Source organism: Ahaetulla prasina, chromosome 1 (assembly GCF_028640845.1).
Source record: "Ahaetulla prasina isolate Xishuangbanna chromosome 1, ASM2864084v1, whole genome shotgun sequence".
NCBI classification, from domain to species: Eukaryota; Metazoa; Chordata; class Lepidosauria; order Squamata; family Colubridae; genus Ahaetulla; species Ahaetulla prasina.
The window spans coordinates 344,218,409-344,239,286 of NC_080539.1; the positions used below are offsets into that span (position 1 = coordinate 344,218,409).

General features: G+C 38.2%; 1 protein-coding gene across 3 annotated transcripts in view; it reads right to left on the reverse strand.

The window, feature by feature from the left end:
* Positions 1-1,994: 1,994 nt before the first annotated feature.
* Positions 1,995-20,878, reverse strand: part of PPP1R36 (protein phosphatase 1 regulatory subunit 36) — a 30,844-nt gene continuing 11,960 nt past the window's right edge. Inside the window, exons 6-12 of one of the 3 annotated variants that reach the window (XM_058162894.1) lie at positions 18,841-18,939; positions 15,371-15,511; positions 8,605-8,647; positions 7,618-7,814; positions 6,889-7,083; positions 5,617-5,860; positions 1,995-3,908 (exon numbers count right to left, since the gene is read on the reverse strand). In XM_058162894.1, the coding sequence (XP_058018877.1) occupies positions 5,626-5,860; positions 6,889-7,083; positions 7,618-7,814; positions 8,605-8,647; positions 15,371-15,511; positions 18,841-18,939 (910 nt within the window). In that variant the 3' untranslated portion in view covers positions 1,995-3,908; positions 5,617-5,625. Of the gene's footprint in view, positions 3,909-5,314; positions 5,861-6,888; positions 7,084-7,617; positions 7,815-8,604; positions 8,648-15,370; positions 15,512-18,840; positions 18,940-20,878 lie in introns of those variants that run through there. The other 2 variants (XM_058162893.1, XM_058162895.1) reach the window with 2 other exon arrangements.

Here is a 20,878-nt window from a genome sequence, read left to right on the forward strand (position 1 = left end):
AGCAGCTGTAGATCATCATTGTAGAACTATCCCACTGGGGGGTGGGGATGCATTTGCTTTGTTATTTCCCATTTGTTGTAAAATAGGTTTTATGCAGTTAAAGCACAACATATACTATCACTTCCGGTCCTGATTTTTGACCTCCGTTTCTGCATTGCCCAAAGCTGCCTTGAGGACCTGTTCGAGGCTGAGGAAAATGCCTGGAACTGTTTGGCTGAGTTTGCACAATATACTGAGCTACAGAGTATCCTATTGCATTATATTTAGCAGGTTGTGCAAGCTCAACCTGTATAGTTGGCTTTTAGTTCACTGCATCTTAAAGGCCCAGAAAATTAGGTTGAGTAAATCATGATTGCCCTATACATTGTAAGCCGCCCTGAGTCTTCGGAGAAGGGCGGGGTATAAATGTAAACAAAAAAAAAAAAAAAAAAAATGATTAAATTAACCATGCTTTTATGCTATCCTGATAGTACACTTACCATAATACTCCATCTTGGATTTTGTTCCCATCTCCTGATAGGATCGATTGTTTCACACAAAATAGAAGTAATAGGCAAACAGTAACAGAATGCAGCCCAAATATTATTATGTTCTGCTCTTTTCTGTAGCAGATGCCAGTTGAAAAAAAAACCTTTCTTGGAAGCATCAGTACTCCTTGCTTATTTTTAGTAATTTTTCATCCATGCATCTCTTTGTAAGAATTCACACATCATCTGGTCCATATTTTTTAGATCAACTCTTTAAGGCAGAATAGACAACTTGAATCCCTGAATCGGATGTCTTGCCTTGCTTGGTTTAAAGCCCTTCCTAACTATGGCAATAGTAATCATCTGTTCCTTTGATACCATAAAGCAAGGAGTCCCAAAGGTAGTTTTTTTCAAGAGACAATTGGACTCTGTTTTTTCTTGAAGACACTTTGCTTTTCATCCAAGAAGCTTCTTCAGTTCTGACTGAATGGTGGGGAATGCAAGTCAAAAGTGAAGAAGCTTCTTAGATGAGATGTGAACAAAGAAAGTCCAGTTGCCTGTTGAAAAAGCACCTTCAGGACAACCATGACCTGGATGGTTGAAAATCTACACAGACACTAAAGCAAGGAGGAAAAAGGAAGGGGAGAGTGGATCTATCCACTTTTCTTTGGTCCTACCCACCTCCAGCAGGCAGCCTCTACACAGTACCCCAGAAAAAAAACAATGTGTTCAGCAAAAAATACCTTTCTTACTTGATGTGAGTATTCTTAAATTGAGAACCAACTAGCATGGCCCTTAATATCTCCGGATTACAGGTTTGTTTAGTAGCTTGCATTGGCACTGATACAGTCCCAACATTAACTGGTCCTTCATAATTCTAAAGGCATCATTCTTCCTACATCTCTATCAGTGGTGGGTTGCCCCTGGTTCGTACCGGTTCTATAGAACCGGTAGTAAAACCGGTGGGAGGCTCTGCTCAGTGACCCAAACATCATCAAAACTCTTCTGCGCATGTGCAGAAGCGTGCATGGGCACGATGCAAACTGGTAGTAAAGGTAAGTAGAACCCACTCCTGATCTCTATATGCATCTTGTAAAAAAACTAACATTTCAACATAATCACAAAGGACATCTGCCCTATCCTTCATGTCTGGAAGACAATCAGGACTTAATTTTCCTAGTATAGATATTGTAAAACCGATACATTCTGCATAGTGATTCTAGAGAATGTTTTTATATCTCTTCAGAGAAAAATGAGCTGACACATCCATCTAGCACAGACTGATTTTGAAAAACATGAAAGAGGATTATTAATCAATTAAATCTTTGCTAGCTGATTAACCAAGTAAGATTTTGTCAAATAACTAATCAGTTCATTCTGCATTTCTTCCACATTGTGCCATGGAGGATAGAAAGCAGATCTTTCTGTTAGACCATTTGAAGCCAAAGGCCAGTTTAGCTCCTTCTTTCTCTCAATTGATTCCAGCTATCATTATAATTTATGAAATTTTCAAAATTGCGATCTGGATTTGCTTTTTCTTTCCCTTTCCCATGTATTCTTCACTGCACCACATCTATTAAACTGGGGCCCACAGATAGGAAATAGTCTTTTTTAAAAATCTCTGTACATATAATTTGAAGAATGTAGCTCCTTTCATAAATTAATGATGCAATACATTTGAGATATATACTCAAAGTTTCATTTAAATGTACTTTTTTCTATGTTCATTAAAAACTATTAACTATTAAATGTACAGCACAGATGGCTTAGAAAAAATGTAATTCCCTCACACAAAAGGGAATATGTCTGTAATTCCCACTGTAACAGTCTCCTAGAAAACCTGACTCTTTCCCAGGATCTGGAATAGAGAATAGTTGTTGAGCCCATCAGGTGTATTTTCTGGAATATTTCCAGACATGTATACTTCTCTGTTTATTACTGTCTTTTAAATATGTATCTATAGTCTATAGTGTGGGATGGAATGTAGTAGGCTGGATTTCCAGGAGGGAGTGGTGCGTTCCAGAGGAATAAGAGGCAGCTCAGTCCAGATAGTTTGTGTGAGACAAACAGGGTGAAGACAACTCCTCCCTAGTTCTCAAAATATATGTTTGATTTAGCTAGTAGAGTGCTTCAGTTTGGCAAGATCCTGTCTGTAGTGTGGAACAACAAAGAAATCAACCTGAAGGAATAGCCATGTGTCTGACAGTAAGCCAAGTAAAGTCACTCTGGAGTCAAACAGCCTTAAATTATCAATCAGTAAATGAGATAAGTAAATAAGGTAGCATTTACCACGGGTAGGGTTTGCTTTAAAAATAAGCAATTATATTGAAATAGAAGATTATATATATACCGAGTAGGAACGTGCATTCTGTATACTATTGATTGCCTAAACCAAACACAAGGTTCCTTATATTTATAAGCCCAGACAGTCTGAAGATGGATTATACTACTTTCATGTAACCATAGCTGTGCTGAACTATAGTTAAGCAATTAAAACTATTCCCGGCTTTCCCTGCTTTTATACAACACTTTGATCTATAAAATGATCAGTACAGATAATTTAGATTCCTGTACTCACAAGGTGATTATAATGTCATTACTTAATGCCCCCTTCTAACTCTGGGATTTGAAACTAGTCTAGGATAAAATTAACTTTACAGGATTAAGCAAGCACACAAACAAAAGTGCCATCCATAGAATCTGAGTAATGTAGGAGTAGAGCATTAAAAGAGGGATACAATCAAGATCAAGTGAGGTACTAATACCACTCTATAAAGCCTTAGTAAGACCACACCTAGAATACCAGTTTTGATCACCACACTATAAAAAAGATGTTGAGACTCTAGAAAAAGTGCAGAGAAGAACAACCAGGATGATAAAGGGACTGGAGACTGAAACATATGAAGAATGGTTCCAGGAACTGGGCATGGATAGTCTGGTGAAGAAAAGGACCAGGGGAGACATGATAACAGTGTTTCAATATTTGAGGGGCTGCCACAGAGAGGAAGGGGTCAAGCTATTTTCCAGAACACCCAAAGGCCAGACAAGAAATAATGGATAGAAACTGATCAAGGAGAGATTCAATCTAGAAATAAGAATAAATTTTCTGACAGTGAGAACAATCAACCAATGGAACAGCTTGCCTTCGAACCTTGTGGGAGCTTTGTCACTGGAGGCTTTCAAGAAGAGATTGGATTGTCATTTGTCAGAAATGGTGTAGGGTCTCCTGCTTGGGCGGGGGTTAGACTAGATCAGGGGTGTCAAATTCAAGGTCTGGAGGCTGGATCCAGCCTATGGAGTGCTTAGTTCTGGCCCACAGGGCTGCCCTGGAAACAGCGAAGGATCGGCCTGTGGTGCCTCTGCCAGCGAAAACAGAATTGGAAGGGCCACGCACAACCCTTTGAAGCTCCATTTCCGGCTGCGATGCCTTCCTGCAACCATCTGCCAGCAAAAACGGAGATTGAGAGTGCCGCACATGGCCAAAGGCATCCCCAACACAAGTGACATTGACCTGGCCACACCCTCTGTCCATTCCCCCCCCCCCCGGACTAGATGACCTACAAGGTCCCTTCGAACTCTGTTAATCAGTTGAAAGTCACTGACTGTCAGATCATGTCTACAATTGCTGATCAGCTGCCTTCAGCATGTCAAAATCTGCGGGTAGGAACCAACAAGAAACACTATATCGGCAAATGATGTTCCAGCTGATCTTCCAAGATTATTTTGGAAAATTCATGTTTTACTTCTTTGAGAGATTTGTAAAATGAAGATGCAAGCTTTGGTTACAATATCATAGGTTTTGAACATCCACTCAACAAGAGTGTTTTGCTACATTTATATTGAACACAACAGAACAGAATAACAGAATTAGAAGGGATGTTGGGGGTATTCTAGTTCAACCCCCTGCTCAAGCAGGAGCCTATACCAGTGGTAGTCAACCTGGTCCCTACTGCCCACTAGTGTTCCAGCTTTCATGGTGGGTGGTAGGGGTTTTGTCCGATACGGAAGCACTTTCCTTTTTTTTTTTTTATTTAATTGACTTTTTAAAAAATTTTCATAGCATTATTTAAAAACATTTTCATTAGGTTTTCATAAAATTCCCTGTGACAATTTAAATTTCTGAAAATATACTATTTATATCGGCCGTGCATAAGTTTAGTTCACATTACGTAAGTGAAACTAAATGGCACTATAGTGTGACCGCAAACAAAAGAGCCTCGTCCCAGAATAACTTGCGCATCTCCCCCCACACCACCCAGCTATAACAGACAAGCAGAGCTGGTAGCCAGCGCCCTCCCCCCAAACCCAATCCACGATGCACGAGAGGCATGCGCAGATGACGATACACAGCGCATTACTGTGGAACCAGTGGGCGGTTAGAAAATTTTACTACTAACAGAGACACAAAAGTGGGCGGTAAGTATAAAAAGGTTGACTACCCCTGCCCTATACTATTCCAGACAAGTGGCTGTCCAGTCTCTTCTTACACTTTAAGCCATTACACATTGTCTTCCACATTAAGTAGCACTTCTGTCTAAAGTAGGTATACTCTTGCCTATGTCTCTTATGATTTTAATATAGATACTTTTACCTGTTTGAAAACCATACCGTTTGATTAATTATACAATACATTCCATTGAAAGATTTTTAAAAATTGCAAAACCAGTATGTCAACAGAAACTTTAAAAGTGTCTGATTGTGTTGTATTGAACTCAAGAAACTGAGTTCAATACAACACAATACAACACAACACAATTGAGTTGGACTAAAGCAAACCATGGTTTAACAGACATAATTTACAAACTTAGTCTATATGAGCATCCAAAGTTCCAGTTTAAACTGTTTTATTAGTCATAAATAATTCGTGTATGAGTAGAAATATCTTCAGATATTCAAATTACAAATACTTAAGAGTTAGTTCCCAGCATTTTTTGGCTGAATACGTATAGCAGTTAAACTGATACAAACCAAACATGTGTACATAGTATTTGTCCTCATGAGGATTTTTCATTTATTATTTTGGGCAGTACTGTGACATTTAATAGTATTAAACTGGCCATATTTTCTCAGGGATGAATAATGGATAAAACCAAAAGCTAATTAGAAAGCTGCCAAGAGATTTAATACATGGGCATTGTATCTCTCTTACTAGTATGTATTACTGGGGATTTTCAATATAGTCTCCTTCAGTCGTAGCCCGTGAAACTGCCACAGATTGGTGACTGCCACTGCTTTGAACAGCCCTGCTAGAGCCTGTGGTTATTTCTTGTGACAATACTGAAGAGACACTTCTGTCAGGATTCTCCCCATTTTCCTTCTCATCCTCTGTGCTTCCAATTGGTAAAAGTGTATGAGGGACAAACTTGGTGCGCTGAGACCCAATAATGCCAATCCTGTTTCAGGAGAAAAAACAGGGATGTTAAATACACTCAAGAGTTCAATATGCAATCTTCAAGTCATTGTAGGAAAGCAACTGTAAATGTAGTGAAGTATATGAAAATAAAGCAAGTTAATTAGATAGCAGAGAGGCAGTAATCTTCTCATCACTCCCATGGGGTTGGCAAAACTTTGTAAGATTTGTTTCATCACAACTGAAAACTGGATTGAATTAAAAAAAAATATCCACCTAAGGGATCTAAGCAAGGCTACAAACAATGATGTAGTTGATGCCAATGTGGCTTATGCCAAAGATGGACAGCGTGGTGTGTGGTCTGCAATTTTGAATGCATCCTGGAACTTGAAGTACTCTTGGATTTCCCCTTAACCCTCTGAAAAGCCATTTAAACATGCTTTTTTCATCGGCCTTGGAGATCCCGAGAGAGCCTGCATGTTGACTGTATGAGTTTAAGTGATGTTTCTTTTCCTGCTTTCTTCGGTTTTATTTGTTTATTTTACATGTTTACTTTAGATGTTTATTTTATTTAGTTTTGATTGTTTTTAGATTGTTATGGTATGGAGTTTTGTTATGTTGTATGTCATCCGAAAACACATGACATAGCTCAGGGGTCTGCAACCTTAAACACTCAAAGAGCCATTTGGACTTGTTTCCTACAGAAAACACCGGGAGCCGCAAAACCGTTCCCATGCCTGACTATTTCTTGAGCAGCCATAAAACTAGCATATGCAGTTGAATTAAATGTTCTGTTTTCTTCTGAAACTGTTCTTTTCTTGGATTTATCCATGGTCGGCCTACCAGGGTTGAAAAGCTCAATAAATCGTGTGCCGGCGGGTGTCGCACATTGGCGGTTGTGAGGCATATTTTGAGTGACAGGGAGCTGCAGCAGAGGAATGAAAGAGCCACATGCGGCTCCAGAGCCACAGATGGCTGATCCCTGACATAGGTAGCTATATAAATATGCTAAATACAATTAAATGAACAGGTTGACACTACATAATGTGTGATACTAAAGTTATGTCTTACTTGGTGCGTGACACAATAGAAAACAACTCTGGTAAGTCTTCTGGGATATAACGTGGGGCAATTTTGCTGGGACGAAGGTAATGGTCCTGAAACAGATATTGAGCACTATCTTTAGCCAGAGGCAGCAAAGTACTAAGCACTGGTGATCGCTGATCCATGACACTTCTTATGGCTGGCTGCTTAACATCTGTTCTCCTTTAAAAAAATAACAACATCAGAAAAAAGTCATAATGGGAGTTGTCAAATAAGAAGGCAAATATTTTTTTTTTCCTAAGATCAGCGGAGCCAGACATGGTAACATTGTCACATTCATCTAACAAGAGCAAAGCATACTTTTCCTATCCTGGAACAAATTGTCATATATATTTCAACATAGTTCAATATGAATTTGGAAAAACTGGGTGTGGCGAGCATATAGTGATTAGCGGACATGATATCTCCTTCCAATCCCTGATGAAGTTGGACAACTTTGAAGAAGGTGTAAGTTAAAGAAATGATATTTAAGCAAATATGCCTAATTTTTTTCAAATAAACAAAAACCAATCTAAAATATGAAGGGATTGGAGAGGCAATCTGCAGCCTATTCCAGCGTTTTGAACTGTTATGCTTGTGTGAGCAAGTATGCATGTATGAAACTCTAACTATAACATCTTTAATTTCTGTTATAAGCTTTCCCTATTAAAATTGACAAAATGGTTCGTTCAGAGAGAAAGAGAATTTAAGACTTACTTGCGAAAGGCAAATGTGGCTTTCATCAATTGTTTGGTAATATCTGTTTTCATTTCCTTGCTAGATTTGGTTCTCTCTCTTAAAGCAGAATTGAATATATTTGACCGGAGCAATCTACCAACTTCTTGCTGGATTTCCTTGAGATTTTTCTGTCTAAATGTCACAAAAGCTACGTAGGATGCGAAGTTGTACAAGCACTAAAAGCAAGCAGGAATATAACTCTTTTTCTGTACTTAAAGTACATTTACAAATAAAAATTACAATTATACTGAATGAACATAGGGAGGATTGCATTTTTAGTCTTTTCAGCATATAGAGACTAATAAAAACTTCTTTTTCAGTTTAGGACATTGTTCTGTCTCCGTCCTCATTTTGGAGTAACGAGCTGGCCTACAGCCAGTGGTTACACAGCTCCTATCAGTACTGGCCGAGAAAACACAGCTGCCTGCCCAAAAGTTCAGACAGATTAAGACTTCAGCTCACTTTGACACAGTTCAGCTAATTTGCTTCCCGTAGAAGTGAGAGTAGTCCGAAAGCTCTTTATATATCCTTATATATCCTGTTATATATCCCATTCCCTTTGATTATGCCGCCTCTCTAATCTTCTGAAGTGCGGGTCGGTCCAGGCTTGATTAGTATCGTTATCAGCTGCATCTGTAGGCGTAGCCTGAGGAAGGGAGGAATCGGGATGTCGGCCTCATTACGTCCTCCGACTGGCCTGGTTCTGGCTAATCGGTGCTCCTGAGGTAAGCCTTACCGGCCCTTCCCCCTCACTCTCAGAGTCACTTTGGGCATGGGGCCAGGTTCAGGGGCTGGAGCCACAACAGACATGTTGGTCATGAATGGCTTTTATTATTCATTGACTTTCTAGTGGCATATGTGATTACAGCTCAAAACCTGCTCCTTCTGATTTTTTCCCCCTTTATAATCACACAAAATTTAGATACAATTAATCTTATCTTAGGGTAAATATTAGCCTCTACTTACTTCAAAGAATTCCCTGTCTTTCCGAGATGATGATATTTTCTTTCTAAAACAAGGAAAAGAAGTAGAAAAGTATTAATTATAAAACCCTCTCTCAATTTTTTTGCAATTGTCTATTACAGAAGTGCTTCTTTTACAAATCTTCAACAACAGCAATTGGAACCAGAATATCCATCGCTAAGCAACACAGTTGTAAAGCATGATGTCACATGACTGAATTACTTAGCGATGGAAATTCTGGCACTCCCAGTTGCCATCATTAAGCGAATCATTGTGAATTACTAAGCGAGGACATTGTGCCACCATTTGTGACCTTCCCCCAGCTTTCCCATTGATTTTGCTTGAAGGAAGCTGGCAAAGAAGGTCGCAAATGGCCACTGGGATGCTGCAGTGGCCATAAGTATGACGGCCAGGTAGAGGTATGGCTACCTCTCATTCAGCACCATCATAAGTACAAAGGGTCATTCAACAGAATGACCACCTGTAATATGGCATCTACTGCATCTGAAAGCAAGAGAAAGTTTTGATAGTCATATGCAAATATAAACAGCCTCTTGTTTCCTGTTCCATATGTTCATATCTTCAATACACTGAAATAAAGATTTTCCTTGGGGAGAGGAATTGTTCCAGCAATAGGAAGCATCCTATCGCCTTAAAAAGGGAGGATATGAAAGGGTCCCTGAAAGGATTAGAGCATATACAGAGGGTGCCTAACCTGACCTTTGATTCCCTGCAGAAGTTGAGCTCCATTGTAACCTAATGTGCCAACTGCAGAGATAAAGCCTCTTAGGCCAATTGCCAAGTAGCTAAAATAACTTCTTGTGAAATGCAAAATGTGGATTCTGTTTGTTTGCTGTAACTTAAAATGTGTACTCTCAGCAACATAATGAGAGATAATAATGCTAACATAGCTCTGAGTATATGCCAGAAAATGTATTTCTCTCCCCTTCTAAGGTCCATTGTTTTCAGAGCACTGAGAAAAATCATTTTATTTTTATTTATTTTTTATTTTTATTTACATTTATATCCCGCCCTTCTCCGAAGACTCAGGGCGGCTTACAATGTATAAGGCAATAGTCTCATTCTATTTGTATATTTACAAAGTCAACTTATTGCCCCCCCCTCCCAACAATCTGGGTCCTCATGAGGTTTGCATGATATGAAATAATGTTTCTATAGCAATGATGATTTGTGCAAGCTGTGTGAACTATAAGAAGTTTGGAGAAGTTTTTTTTTTCCCGGCACGCGCCTGCTTTTCTCTCTGCCTTCTGTTTTAGGCGGGAGACTAAAAAGTTTTGCTTTCTGCAGAAAATAAAAACTGATTATCAGTAGCCTCGTGTTCAGAGTTTCATTGGACTTATTAGATTCTGAGCTGCATTCAAAAACCTTACAGTATCTACTGCATCTGAAAGCAAGAGACAGTTTTGATAGTCATATGCAAATATAAACAGCCCCTTGTTTCCTATTCCATATGTTCATATCTGCAGTATACTAAAACAAAGTTTTTTCTTTGGGGAGAGGAGAAAAATTGTTTTTAAATATTGTTTATCTCTTAATATTTTTATAAATTGTTTCAAGGCTTCACATACTGTACCTTTTCCTTTACCCATCAGATATCTATGGAGGTTCTCAATCATTCAGATCAGGGGTTTCCAACCTTGGCAACTTTAAGCCTGGTGGACTTCAACTCCCAGAATTCCCCAGCCAGCTTTGAGTTGAAGTCCACCAGGCTTAAAGTTGCCAAAGTTGGAGACCCCTGATCCAGATCATGGTTATCCAAAAGGTGCTGACTAAAGGGCAACTGGATTTTCTTGGTTTTTTCCTTAATAACATTTCACCTTCTCATTCAAGGAACTGAAGATGCTTCTTGGATGAGAAGGTGAAATGTTTTTCAAGGGGGAAAAAAATCAGGGAAGTCCAATTGCCTTTTGAACAGCACTTTTGTGTTACCCATCAGACCACTACAAAGATCCCTTACTTCAGGGGATTTATTTCAAGTCACCCTTCACTTTTAACTTTTCCCTTTCTGTAACTATGTGGTGGGAGTAGATTGGGGTGGGGAAAAATTAAATCCCTGAAATTCATTCTTCAAAGCTAGACTTTCCAGCTGGGTCACTAAGCAACCTTACTCATGTAGCTTCTTGCATGGATAGCACCGGGATGGGCTTCCGGCTAAAACTAACAACAGAGTCAGCCTGGTTCTTTCAGCCTAATCAAGAAAAGGAAGAACACTCCCCAACCGCAAGCAATGAGGCTGGCTTAATCCAACGTTGCTGAATGTGCACCTGAATAATACTTCCAGTAAAAGGTGTGACATCCATTCTGTATATTTACAAATAATTAGATATACAATGTACGGAAGGGATAGAATGGGATCTGGTTTTAAAAATAAAATCAATACATGGAAAGGTGCACTGAATGCTCTGGCAAGATGAGACTCTGATTGGACAAGACCCTGATTAGAATAAAATTATTGGGAAGGGAGGTTGCTGAAAAGAACAAGTTCTGTTCCTTTCACCAACATTATTTCCTATTCAATTACCTTCATTATAAGCACTAACCAGCGCCAAGTTTCCCACATTTTGATGTGGAAAATGTATTAATATGGTTGTTTAAAATCCAACTCCTTCATTGTTTCTGACAGCTGAAATTATTCTCTAGGAAGCTTTCAACACCACACCTAGTTTGGTTTTGCAAATCTGCTGTGGTGACTCTCACAAATAACCAAGCGGCTTTCTCATTCTAGACCAGTTCACACATGTAGCACAAACCATAGGGCAATGAGATAATGAAATCTTAAGGTGACAAAACTAAATAGCACTGCTTCAGCCTCTTATGCCAAATACACATTCACATATCCTCCCTGCAGATAAAAACACTGAAGAATCCTAGCACAACTTTCCCAAGGTATGGACTTTAACTCTCAGAATTCCCCAGAGGGCATCGCCATTGGTAAGAATTCTAAGAACTAACCTCCACATATTTTGGGAGAACAGAACGGGAATCCTAACATACTAGAGATGAACAGGGTTAAAAGCTTCCTTATTATTGTGATATGATTTTATTGTACTATACTAAGAGGTGTTAGTACTTGTTTATTTCTCTACCTAAGTCTATTCTTCTCATCACTACCACCTCTTTAAAATCTGAAATGAAAAAGACCAATTCTCGAATACAGCTCGTCTGTCTGGAACCCGCACTGCTTATTGGACATTAATACAATTGAACGTGTCCAGAAATATTTCACAAGAAGAGTCCTCCACTCCTCCGCTTGCAACAAAATACCTTATGCCACCAGACTTGAAATTTTGGGCTTAGAAAAGTTAGAACTACTCCACCTTCGGTATGACCTAAGTATAGCTCATAAAATCATCTGCTACAATGTCCTACCTGTCAATGAATACTTCAGCTTCAACCACAACAATACATAAGCACACAATAGATACAAACTTAAGGTAAACCACACCAAACTCGATTGCAGAAAATATGACTTCAGCAACAGAGTGGTCAATGCCTGGAATGTACTACCTGACTCTGGGGTTTCATCCCCAAACCCCCATACCTTTAACCTTAGACTGGCTACTATTGACCTCACCCCATTTCTAAGAGGTCTGTGAGGGGCGTGCATAAGAATACCTGCATGCCTACCATCCCTGTCCTAATGTTCCCTTTAATTGTATTATTTTATATATTCAATTCACGCTTATACTTATATATATTATCTAGTACAACTCGACAAATAAATAAAAAAATTAAAAACTGTTCATTCTGCCATCTCTTCTTGCAGTTTGTGTGCAACAAGCAACTTGAACACTTAAAATGAGTCTTCTAACTTTTATTTTGTCCCTCGACAATTCAACAAGTCAGGATCAGCAAAGCTGTTCACCAAAAATTTCTTATAGCAGCCTAGACAAAAGGACAGAAAAGATCCATACATATTTAGTAGATGTATACAGTAGTGGCCAAAATTGTGGAAACCTTTTGGGAAAAGTGCATTTTCTAAAATTAGCTAATAACAACACTTTTTTGGGGGGGGAGTAGTATCATAAAATTATATATCAATGGAAAGTATATTTAATCAAGAATGTAATGCAATAACTTTTATGAAGAATTTGCTATTAGAATAGCAGTTACAATATAAAGAAGAAAAGTGAAACATGTAGAAAAAATGAAATATACAAAAATTATCACATCAGTTAATACTTAGTTGGGTAACCTTTAGCCTTACAATGTCTTCCCATGGAGTGAACCAAATCTTTTAGTTCTGCAGCTGTCATAATGTGAAACCAAAATTGAATGATTGCTTATATTAACTGGGTTTTATTGCTGGGTCGTATCTGACTAACAAGTTTTTTTAGTCGACTCCATAGATTTTCAATTGGGTTAAGGTCTGGGCTATTCCCAGGCCATTCCAGCAGTGGAATATGATTATCTTGAAACTCCCAAAAAAGTGATGTTATTAGCCATCAAACCTCAAAAATACACTTTTCCCAAAAGGTTTCCACAATTTTGACCACTACCATAGATGAGATGAGCAAAGAGCAATTTGGGTTATATGCAATCCTGAAAGTCAAAGTTTGCAGACCAAAGAGGCCTCTTTAACCATGATTACTGAAAACTAACGACATAGATTTATACCACTTCATCTGAGAAACCTATGAATACTGCCGTTTTAAAATCTAAAGTCAGCAAATCATGGGTAAAACAACAAAGAACCCCCCCACCAAATTCCCCTAATCTAGCCATACCCATATGTGTAATGTGGGAGTCCTCATTGTGTAAAAAATAATAAAGTTGCCCATCCTAGCCTTTATGAATAAATAATACAAGGTCCAGGTAAGGAAATGGGTAGAATTTCTTTTACATAAAGGAAAAATACTCACAAATGAAGGCCAATTTTTCATGTCCCAGGATAATGATGCGAGATTGAATTTGAGTCGATCACTGGGATCAGAGATTTACCCTTCCAAGCTTTCAGACTCATGCTGAGCTCCAGCATTAGTTCAAAAGCCCAGAAGAATAAATCTCAGGTCCTGGTGACCAATCCAAATTCAATCTTGCAGAAAAAAATCTTCATTAAAGACAGAAAAATGCATGTTAATGCATTAGAAAGGAGCTTAGTTCAGGGTATGTTTTCATTTTTATCCTCCTTTAGTAAAAATGAAGCAACTATTAGTACTTTAAAGATTAACCCATCTATAAGTTTTTATGGAAAGGAATCCCCTTCAAAATGGTCACAAAGGATTAGCCTGAATTATGTGTTATATATACACGAACCAATCTAGGAGAAGGAAGGAGGAGGAACTATAAATGGTGAGATTTATGAAAAAATAACATGTAGTATATATAGGCAGTGATATTTTCCTCATTAATTGTGACCTTTCACAAAATTGTTGCTGAAAGTTAACACAGATGTTCTTTCAGAGGTAATGCGTATCGTGTATTATTTAAAATAGCACTTAATGGCTTGAATAATTAAGTTCAGCTTAAGTATTTCCCAGACATTCATAAAAGTTAAGGAAACTAATGAAAGGGCCCTTTCCTATTACCAAGCCCAAGTGCTAGTCCACACCCTTGACAGGTGGAAAATTATCCTAACTTGATTTGCTATTTGCAATCTCTCATCTATCTTTCCTCCAAGGTAATGATTTCATAAATGCTGAAGCAGCTTTTGAATGGTATGAAGAAAAAAGGAGGAGGTTATTTAAGTATACATTTCATTCATGGGTTGGGACCAGGTGAAAGCAGTGTTAAGGGGATAAACCCACATTTATGCTGTAATTAAGTGCAAATGAGGATATAGCTCTAAACATATTGTTGCTGGTGGTATGCTGTCCAGAGTCAGATTCACTGAGATGGATGGCCATGTAAATTTTCAAAAGAGTTTTGTCTTGGGTTATTTTTTTTATTTTATTTTTTTGCTAAAGCAGACACAGGTAGTCCTCAACTTACAACTGCAATTGACTCCAAAATTTATGTTGCTAAGTGAGAAATTTGTTAATTGTGTTTTGCCCCATTTTATGACTTTTCTTGCCACATTTGTTAAGTGAATCACTGCAATTGTTAAATTAGTTAAGTCCATTCCCAGAGGTGGTATTTGGCGGTTTTCCCAACTACTCAAAATTTCCGCTACTGGTTCTCCAGACCTTGTTAGAACCTTCTGGATTTCACTCCTTCTTTTCTTTCATTTCCCTCTTTTTCCCACACTTTTCCCTTCCCTTTTTCCTCCCCTACCTTTTCTACTATTTTCTTTCGTATTTTTGTATCCTATGGTATTAATAAATAAGTGAATTAAATTGATGACAATCCACATTGGTTGGCTGTGTATACTTCCTAGTAAGGTCCCAAACATTGGGACTTCAGTTCTTGGTTAACTGTTATTTCTCTTTTCCATCCCTACTTCCACTCAGAAAATAGTTTATCTGCCTTCAGTTCTCTATTACTTATAGCCATTTATACATAATGTATATGACTTGACATCACATTTAGATCATAACATGACATCACATTTAGAACCACATTATTTCAGAAGTTATATCCAGGGAAAGAGTTCAGCATGTAATTACCCACACACATTCATGAAATATGGTGGTGGAGGTTGATTTATAACCCTTATGCATTGTCTCACCACTTCTTTCATTCTTTCCACACAAAAAGTATTCATGAAGAAAAGACAGAATAGGTGCAGGTCTTCTGATGGGCAATATTAGGAAACATCCATTTGGAATTACTCAGAGAAAATATTTTCCAGGCCCAACCATTTCCTTACTTTCCACAAGCCATGTGATGCTGATCAGACATTCCCAGTCCAAGGATCAGGATACAGTACATTTCAGCAAGGTGCTTTTTGGTCACTGCTAGCTTTATTTGGTTTTCCTTCATTTCTTTTTTTTCTAGGATGCTGGGCTTTCTGTTTGACAAAATATATATATATTAAAATTAAAGGATTTTTTAATTTATTTCTATTCTGAGGAACATTTTCTTGAAAGTATCTATACAAAGCTGAATACTTATTGATAGGTCTGATAGAACAAGCAAAAGGTGAGTTGAGCTACCCATTCTCTTCTTTTTTGACACATTTTCTCTTCATCTATTCCTAACTTCCTGCTACTTTGTTCTTTTTCTCCACATGTGGCAGACTGTAGAGGGAGAGATATATTGCTCTGAACTGATCATTTGCAGACACTTTTTCAAATCAAATAAAGACATAGTCAGATGTGGTCTAGCTGTTCAACCCACATTTAGTGCATTTCCAATTTCTAATCCCAATTTGAAAATCAGAAATGTTATCAACATTGGGAATTTCTGAGTTAATGAAAGAAAACATTGTAAACACTGCATCATAAAAGTCACCTACCCAATTTATTAAGACTCCAATGATTAAAATAGTTTATATATATATATATATATATATATCAGATTACCATTAATAGTAGAACTACAATGCATCTCAAACAAGAAGCAGAAAGGATAGTATTACAATGCCCTACATAGGTCAAGAGAAGGAAGAAAACATTAATGCTGACATTTTCAAAAATCCCAGCAGGGTTATTGCAAAAGCTGGAAGTTGTGATCCAACACAGCATAAAACATTTACTGATGCAAGTAAATGTTTGTCCTATGACTGAATTCATCATGCAAAACTTCCCTTCAGGATTGTTTAAACTAAATTAACTAATTTAATTTAAACTAAATCAGGGTCAGTCCTGCCATAAGGTATCCATCAGATTGTAATTTTAATATGATAAAAGGAAAAAATAGTTAAATACACGATGAATGTTCATATTAATTGTAATTGAATTTAAAATTAATTAAGTCAACTTCTTTCATTCTGAAAAAAAAAAATCATTCTTTTTTGTCTCAATCCCATCCCCTTTTTGGAATGCATCCCACAACACTCTGTATAGAAAGTCAAAACTGGAGGGGATTGTTCAATCCCTTGTTCAGTGCAGGGATTCAAGCTAGCATCCTTGAGAGCCATCTTTTGCTCAAACTCATTCAGAGAACAGTGTTCACCACTTTTTTGTCAATAATTAATTCTGTGTTTATATAACTTATAGCAGGGGTCTTCAACCTTGGTAACTTTAAGAATGGTGGACTTCAACTCCCAGAATTTCTCAGCCAGCAAAGAATTCTGGGAATTGAAGTCCACAAGTCTTAAAGTTACCAAGGTTAGAGCCCCCTGAGCTAGAGGACTTTCAGCCTTGCTTTAAGTTTAATATTGAATATTTCAGGAAAACAGCCAGATCATCATTACAGATAGTCCTTGATTTACAACAGTTCATTTAGTGACCGTTCGAAGTTACAAGAGCACTGAAAAAGTGACTTATGACCATTTTTTATACTTATGACTGCTGGAGCATCTCCATGGTCAGGTGATCAAAATTCAGACATTTGGCAACTGACTCATATTTATGATGGTTGCAGTGTCCCAGGGTCATGTAATCACCTTTTGTGACCTTCTGACAAGCAAACTCAATGGGAAGTCAGATTCACTTAACAACCATGGTACAAACTTAACAAATGTAGTTGCGCTTGCAAAATGGGGCAAAACTCTCTTAACAAATGTCTCACTTAGAAACAGAAATGTTGGGCTCAATTGTGGTGTAAGTCGAGGACTACCTGTAGCTATTTCATTTTTGTACACTAGAAATACATATTCAGATCCAGATATTGGCTTGACAACTTTTAAAACAGGATTGGATAAATCATACCAATTTTCAAAGTTCTGGTAGAAGAAACTTAAAAAGGACTAAAGGATAGAGAATCGGAGAGATAGACCATTAAGAGGTGGTGAATCAAATATCTTAAAGAGGACACTACAAATACCTGAAGAAAGAATGAGATCATGAATGAATGGGAGGATGAAAACTACAGTATATGGATGGAACTCCAAGAGGCATTGTGGAACATCAAAATATAGACTTTAACCAGCAACTCTGTCATAAGATCATTAAGAAGAGAACACAGAGCCTGAAAGCATTTCATAATTTACCTATTCTCTCTATTATATAAGGTGACCTATTGCATAGCACTGTTGTCCATATAGCTTGATTCTTGTGTCTTTTCTGACTGGAATTAATTACCGTATATACTCGAATATAAGCCGATCCGAGTATAAGCCGAGGTCCCCAATTTTACCCCAAAAACTGGGGTAAACTGGGGACTCGAGTATAAGCCGAGGGTGGGAAATGAGGCACCTACCGGTTGGGGAAACCCTCCCTCCCTCAGCTGAGAAGGCTGGCGGCTCCCCCGCCCCGCCCTCTCACTGCACCAGCAGGGCTTCCCCGCGCCGTCCGGTAAAATGTGAAAAAAAAAAAAAAAAAACTCGAGTATAAGCCGTATATACTCGAGTATAAGCCGAGGGGCTTAAAAAAACAAACAAACTCAAGTATAAGCCGTATAGACCCGAGTATAAGCCGAGGGGACGTTTTTCAGCACAAAAAACGTGCTGAAAAACTCGGCTTATACTCGAGTATATACGGTAATTCTTTTGTCTTCTCTTCAATTAGTACCTCTTTCCCACATAATGAGATATTGGCACTACAGAGAATTAAAGTAGAGAGCTTCCTAATATCAGGTATTCATTGAAGCACTGAGCCCTAGCCATCCTTCCCTAAACAAAGCAGGTCTTTATCATCATGCTAAATAAAATAAAAATGAATTACAAGACTATCAAATTGTGGGCTAAGAAGAGTATATTCGGTAACCTACATTACTATTTACTACTTGCTATTTCCCCGGGTCATAAAGCAATATCACTGGAGCCAATTTGATGAGTAAAATTTATCTTAGCCTCTTCTCTGACTTCAGCAGGTATTTCAGATTCACAAAGGGCTAGAAACTTGTTTTTCAAGCTGAGTTTCTCAGGGTAGAATTAACTAATTTACACTTAGAAAGTTCTTTCTCCCACGAATTGATTAAATTTTCACTGAGTTAAATCTAAATCTACATTCTTGCTACAGAATTTGGAATCTTTGACACTGAAAAATATGTGCAGATTTGTAAAATGGGACAAGGGCATTGTATTCTGAGCAACCTGGTCTCCAAATGCAAGACCTCCCATTGATAGAGAAAGCTCTTTGCACAGTCTAGTAAAGTTCAAACCGGCAATCCTCTGAGTGCACAAACTCTAAAGAAAAAGAATACCTTTGCCTTAGTACCAAGACTTCACCATAGAATATTATGTACATACTGTAGTTATCGGAGTCTGCTTAGGAAAACATAAAAGTTACTCACCCCATAAAAGACTTGGGTTTCATCTCCAGGGTTATTTTCTCCAGATAAAAAGAAATATAGTACAACAAAGCCATGAGGAAACCATCCAACTGCTTACACCTTGAACAAAATTAAAAGTCACATATTGCAAAAGAGACTTTTACTTGGAACAGGGTACTAGCATTTGGGAAATAATGTTTACTTCAGGTGCAATGATTTTACCATCCTCATTTATATCAATGATACACTTTAATCTCACCAATTCAGTTATTTGGGCAAAGGATACAAAACATCCAATGTGTATATCAAAACCACTTTTGAAATCACTTGACAGTTCTTAAACTCTCCATAGTTGGTCTCGCATGCTCCTAAATTCAGCATAAGCATACCCTTACTTTCAACTTTGTACCCTCCATACATCTCTGCCTGTACTGTTTCTCCATCCAGCACCACTCCTGCTCATCAAAAATCTGCCTTACCTGAAGACTGAGATGCAACCTTAAAAGCTTTTCCAAAATTTGATATCAAATTACAATTATTAATAAGGAATTTTTAGAATATTCTTTTGAATTTAGCAGTCCCAAGCAGGTGGCTATATATTGCATAGGCCTCCTAGCTGACAGAATAGAGGCAAAAATATGCTAGCTTGCAAAATAATCTCTAAATTAAAGTTCCTAGCTTGCACATAATAGCCTAAATACATTTGGGGATAAAACTGCCCTGTGCTCCCCTTGCAGCATACAGCCTATTCTCACTATGAGCAGTATGTCGTATGGCCATGAGTGAGACTGGTATTCTCATTTACTAGAAAAGTTATGAAAAATATGCCAAGGTCATAATGAGCAGCAGCAGGCTGTATCTATAGCTCACCTGGTGATGTCCATAGCCTATGGATAGCTGCAACCCAGAATGCAAGAAGAGAATAGTAAAAGGAATAATGAACAGTGAAATTAAGAGCTCACGTTTACATTATGGTAACTATGGCACAAAGATATCCTGTTAACCATTGTTAAATTTATCTGTAGCCTTTGATTCATCCTGAGTCTATGTGGAGGCAGCTTTCATTTGTCTTTTGTTGGTCCAGTGTTAAAGGGGTGTTTTCCCTCTTCTCCTGAAACAATCTTTGACACCTCTGTGACAATGTGGTTGATGACACTATCAGAGGGATATATCCAGCTCCCACTGGATGTTTTGGGCTTCTGAAATACACTCTTCTCCCTCCCACCACATCTAAGTTCTATGGAGCAGTTCCATGCAATTAATTACCTAGTGAAGAAAGAAATATCTCTCTATGCTTCTCCTGCCTCAGCTGCCAGATCTGACAACAGGTCTTCAGGCTGCCAGGGCTCAGAGAAATGGCAAGAGACGTTAGGGAGAAGCTGACTTCCCCATCAAGTCAATGATCATGTAGAACTGAACTGCGCAATTGGGTGCCTATTGGAAGAACCAGATTCCCATTGCCTGCATCTGTCAGCCAGTCTGAAAGATTGCTGACACCTGCTGTGGAGGGGGAGCACACTCCAGAGTCCGTGTGTGTGTACATTTAAACCTGAGTTTAGCACTCTTACGGAAAATATCAATATTAAATAATAGTTTTAAAAACAGCTGACAGGTGCAGTAATTGCAAGAAAGGGGGATCTTCCCATTGTAACTGCCCTACCCCATCATCTTTTCTAAAACTGTTTTTAATCGTATGTTCAGCTCTGAAACAGCACTAAGCCCTTGTTCAAAAGTAGAATCCAAAAACTTGACAGCTGCTAAAAGGGCCCTGTAGTGAAGTGCACTTTCTTTGTTCTACTGTGCCACCCTAGTAAGGCCTGTTGGCTCATCTCAGAGCATCTGACAGGTATGCTGGGTGATTTGAAGACTTTGGACTTCACTGCCCACTGGTCCAGATACAAGTGCTGGGTCTGATCTGTGGTTAGGTTAGAGCTTCTTAGTAAAGTGCCTCCCCCACAGTGTGGGTTGAGAGTGCCCAGTAAAGCAGAGATAGTATCATTTCTCCTGCCTGTATATTTAAAACTTTTTAAGTACAGGTTTACTGATCTTTAAGAAGAGC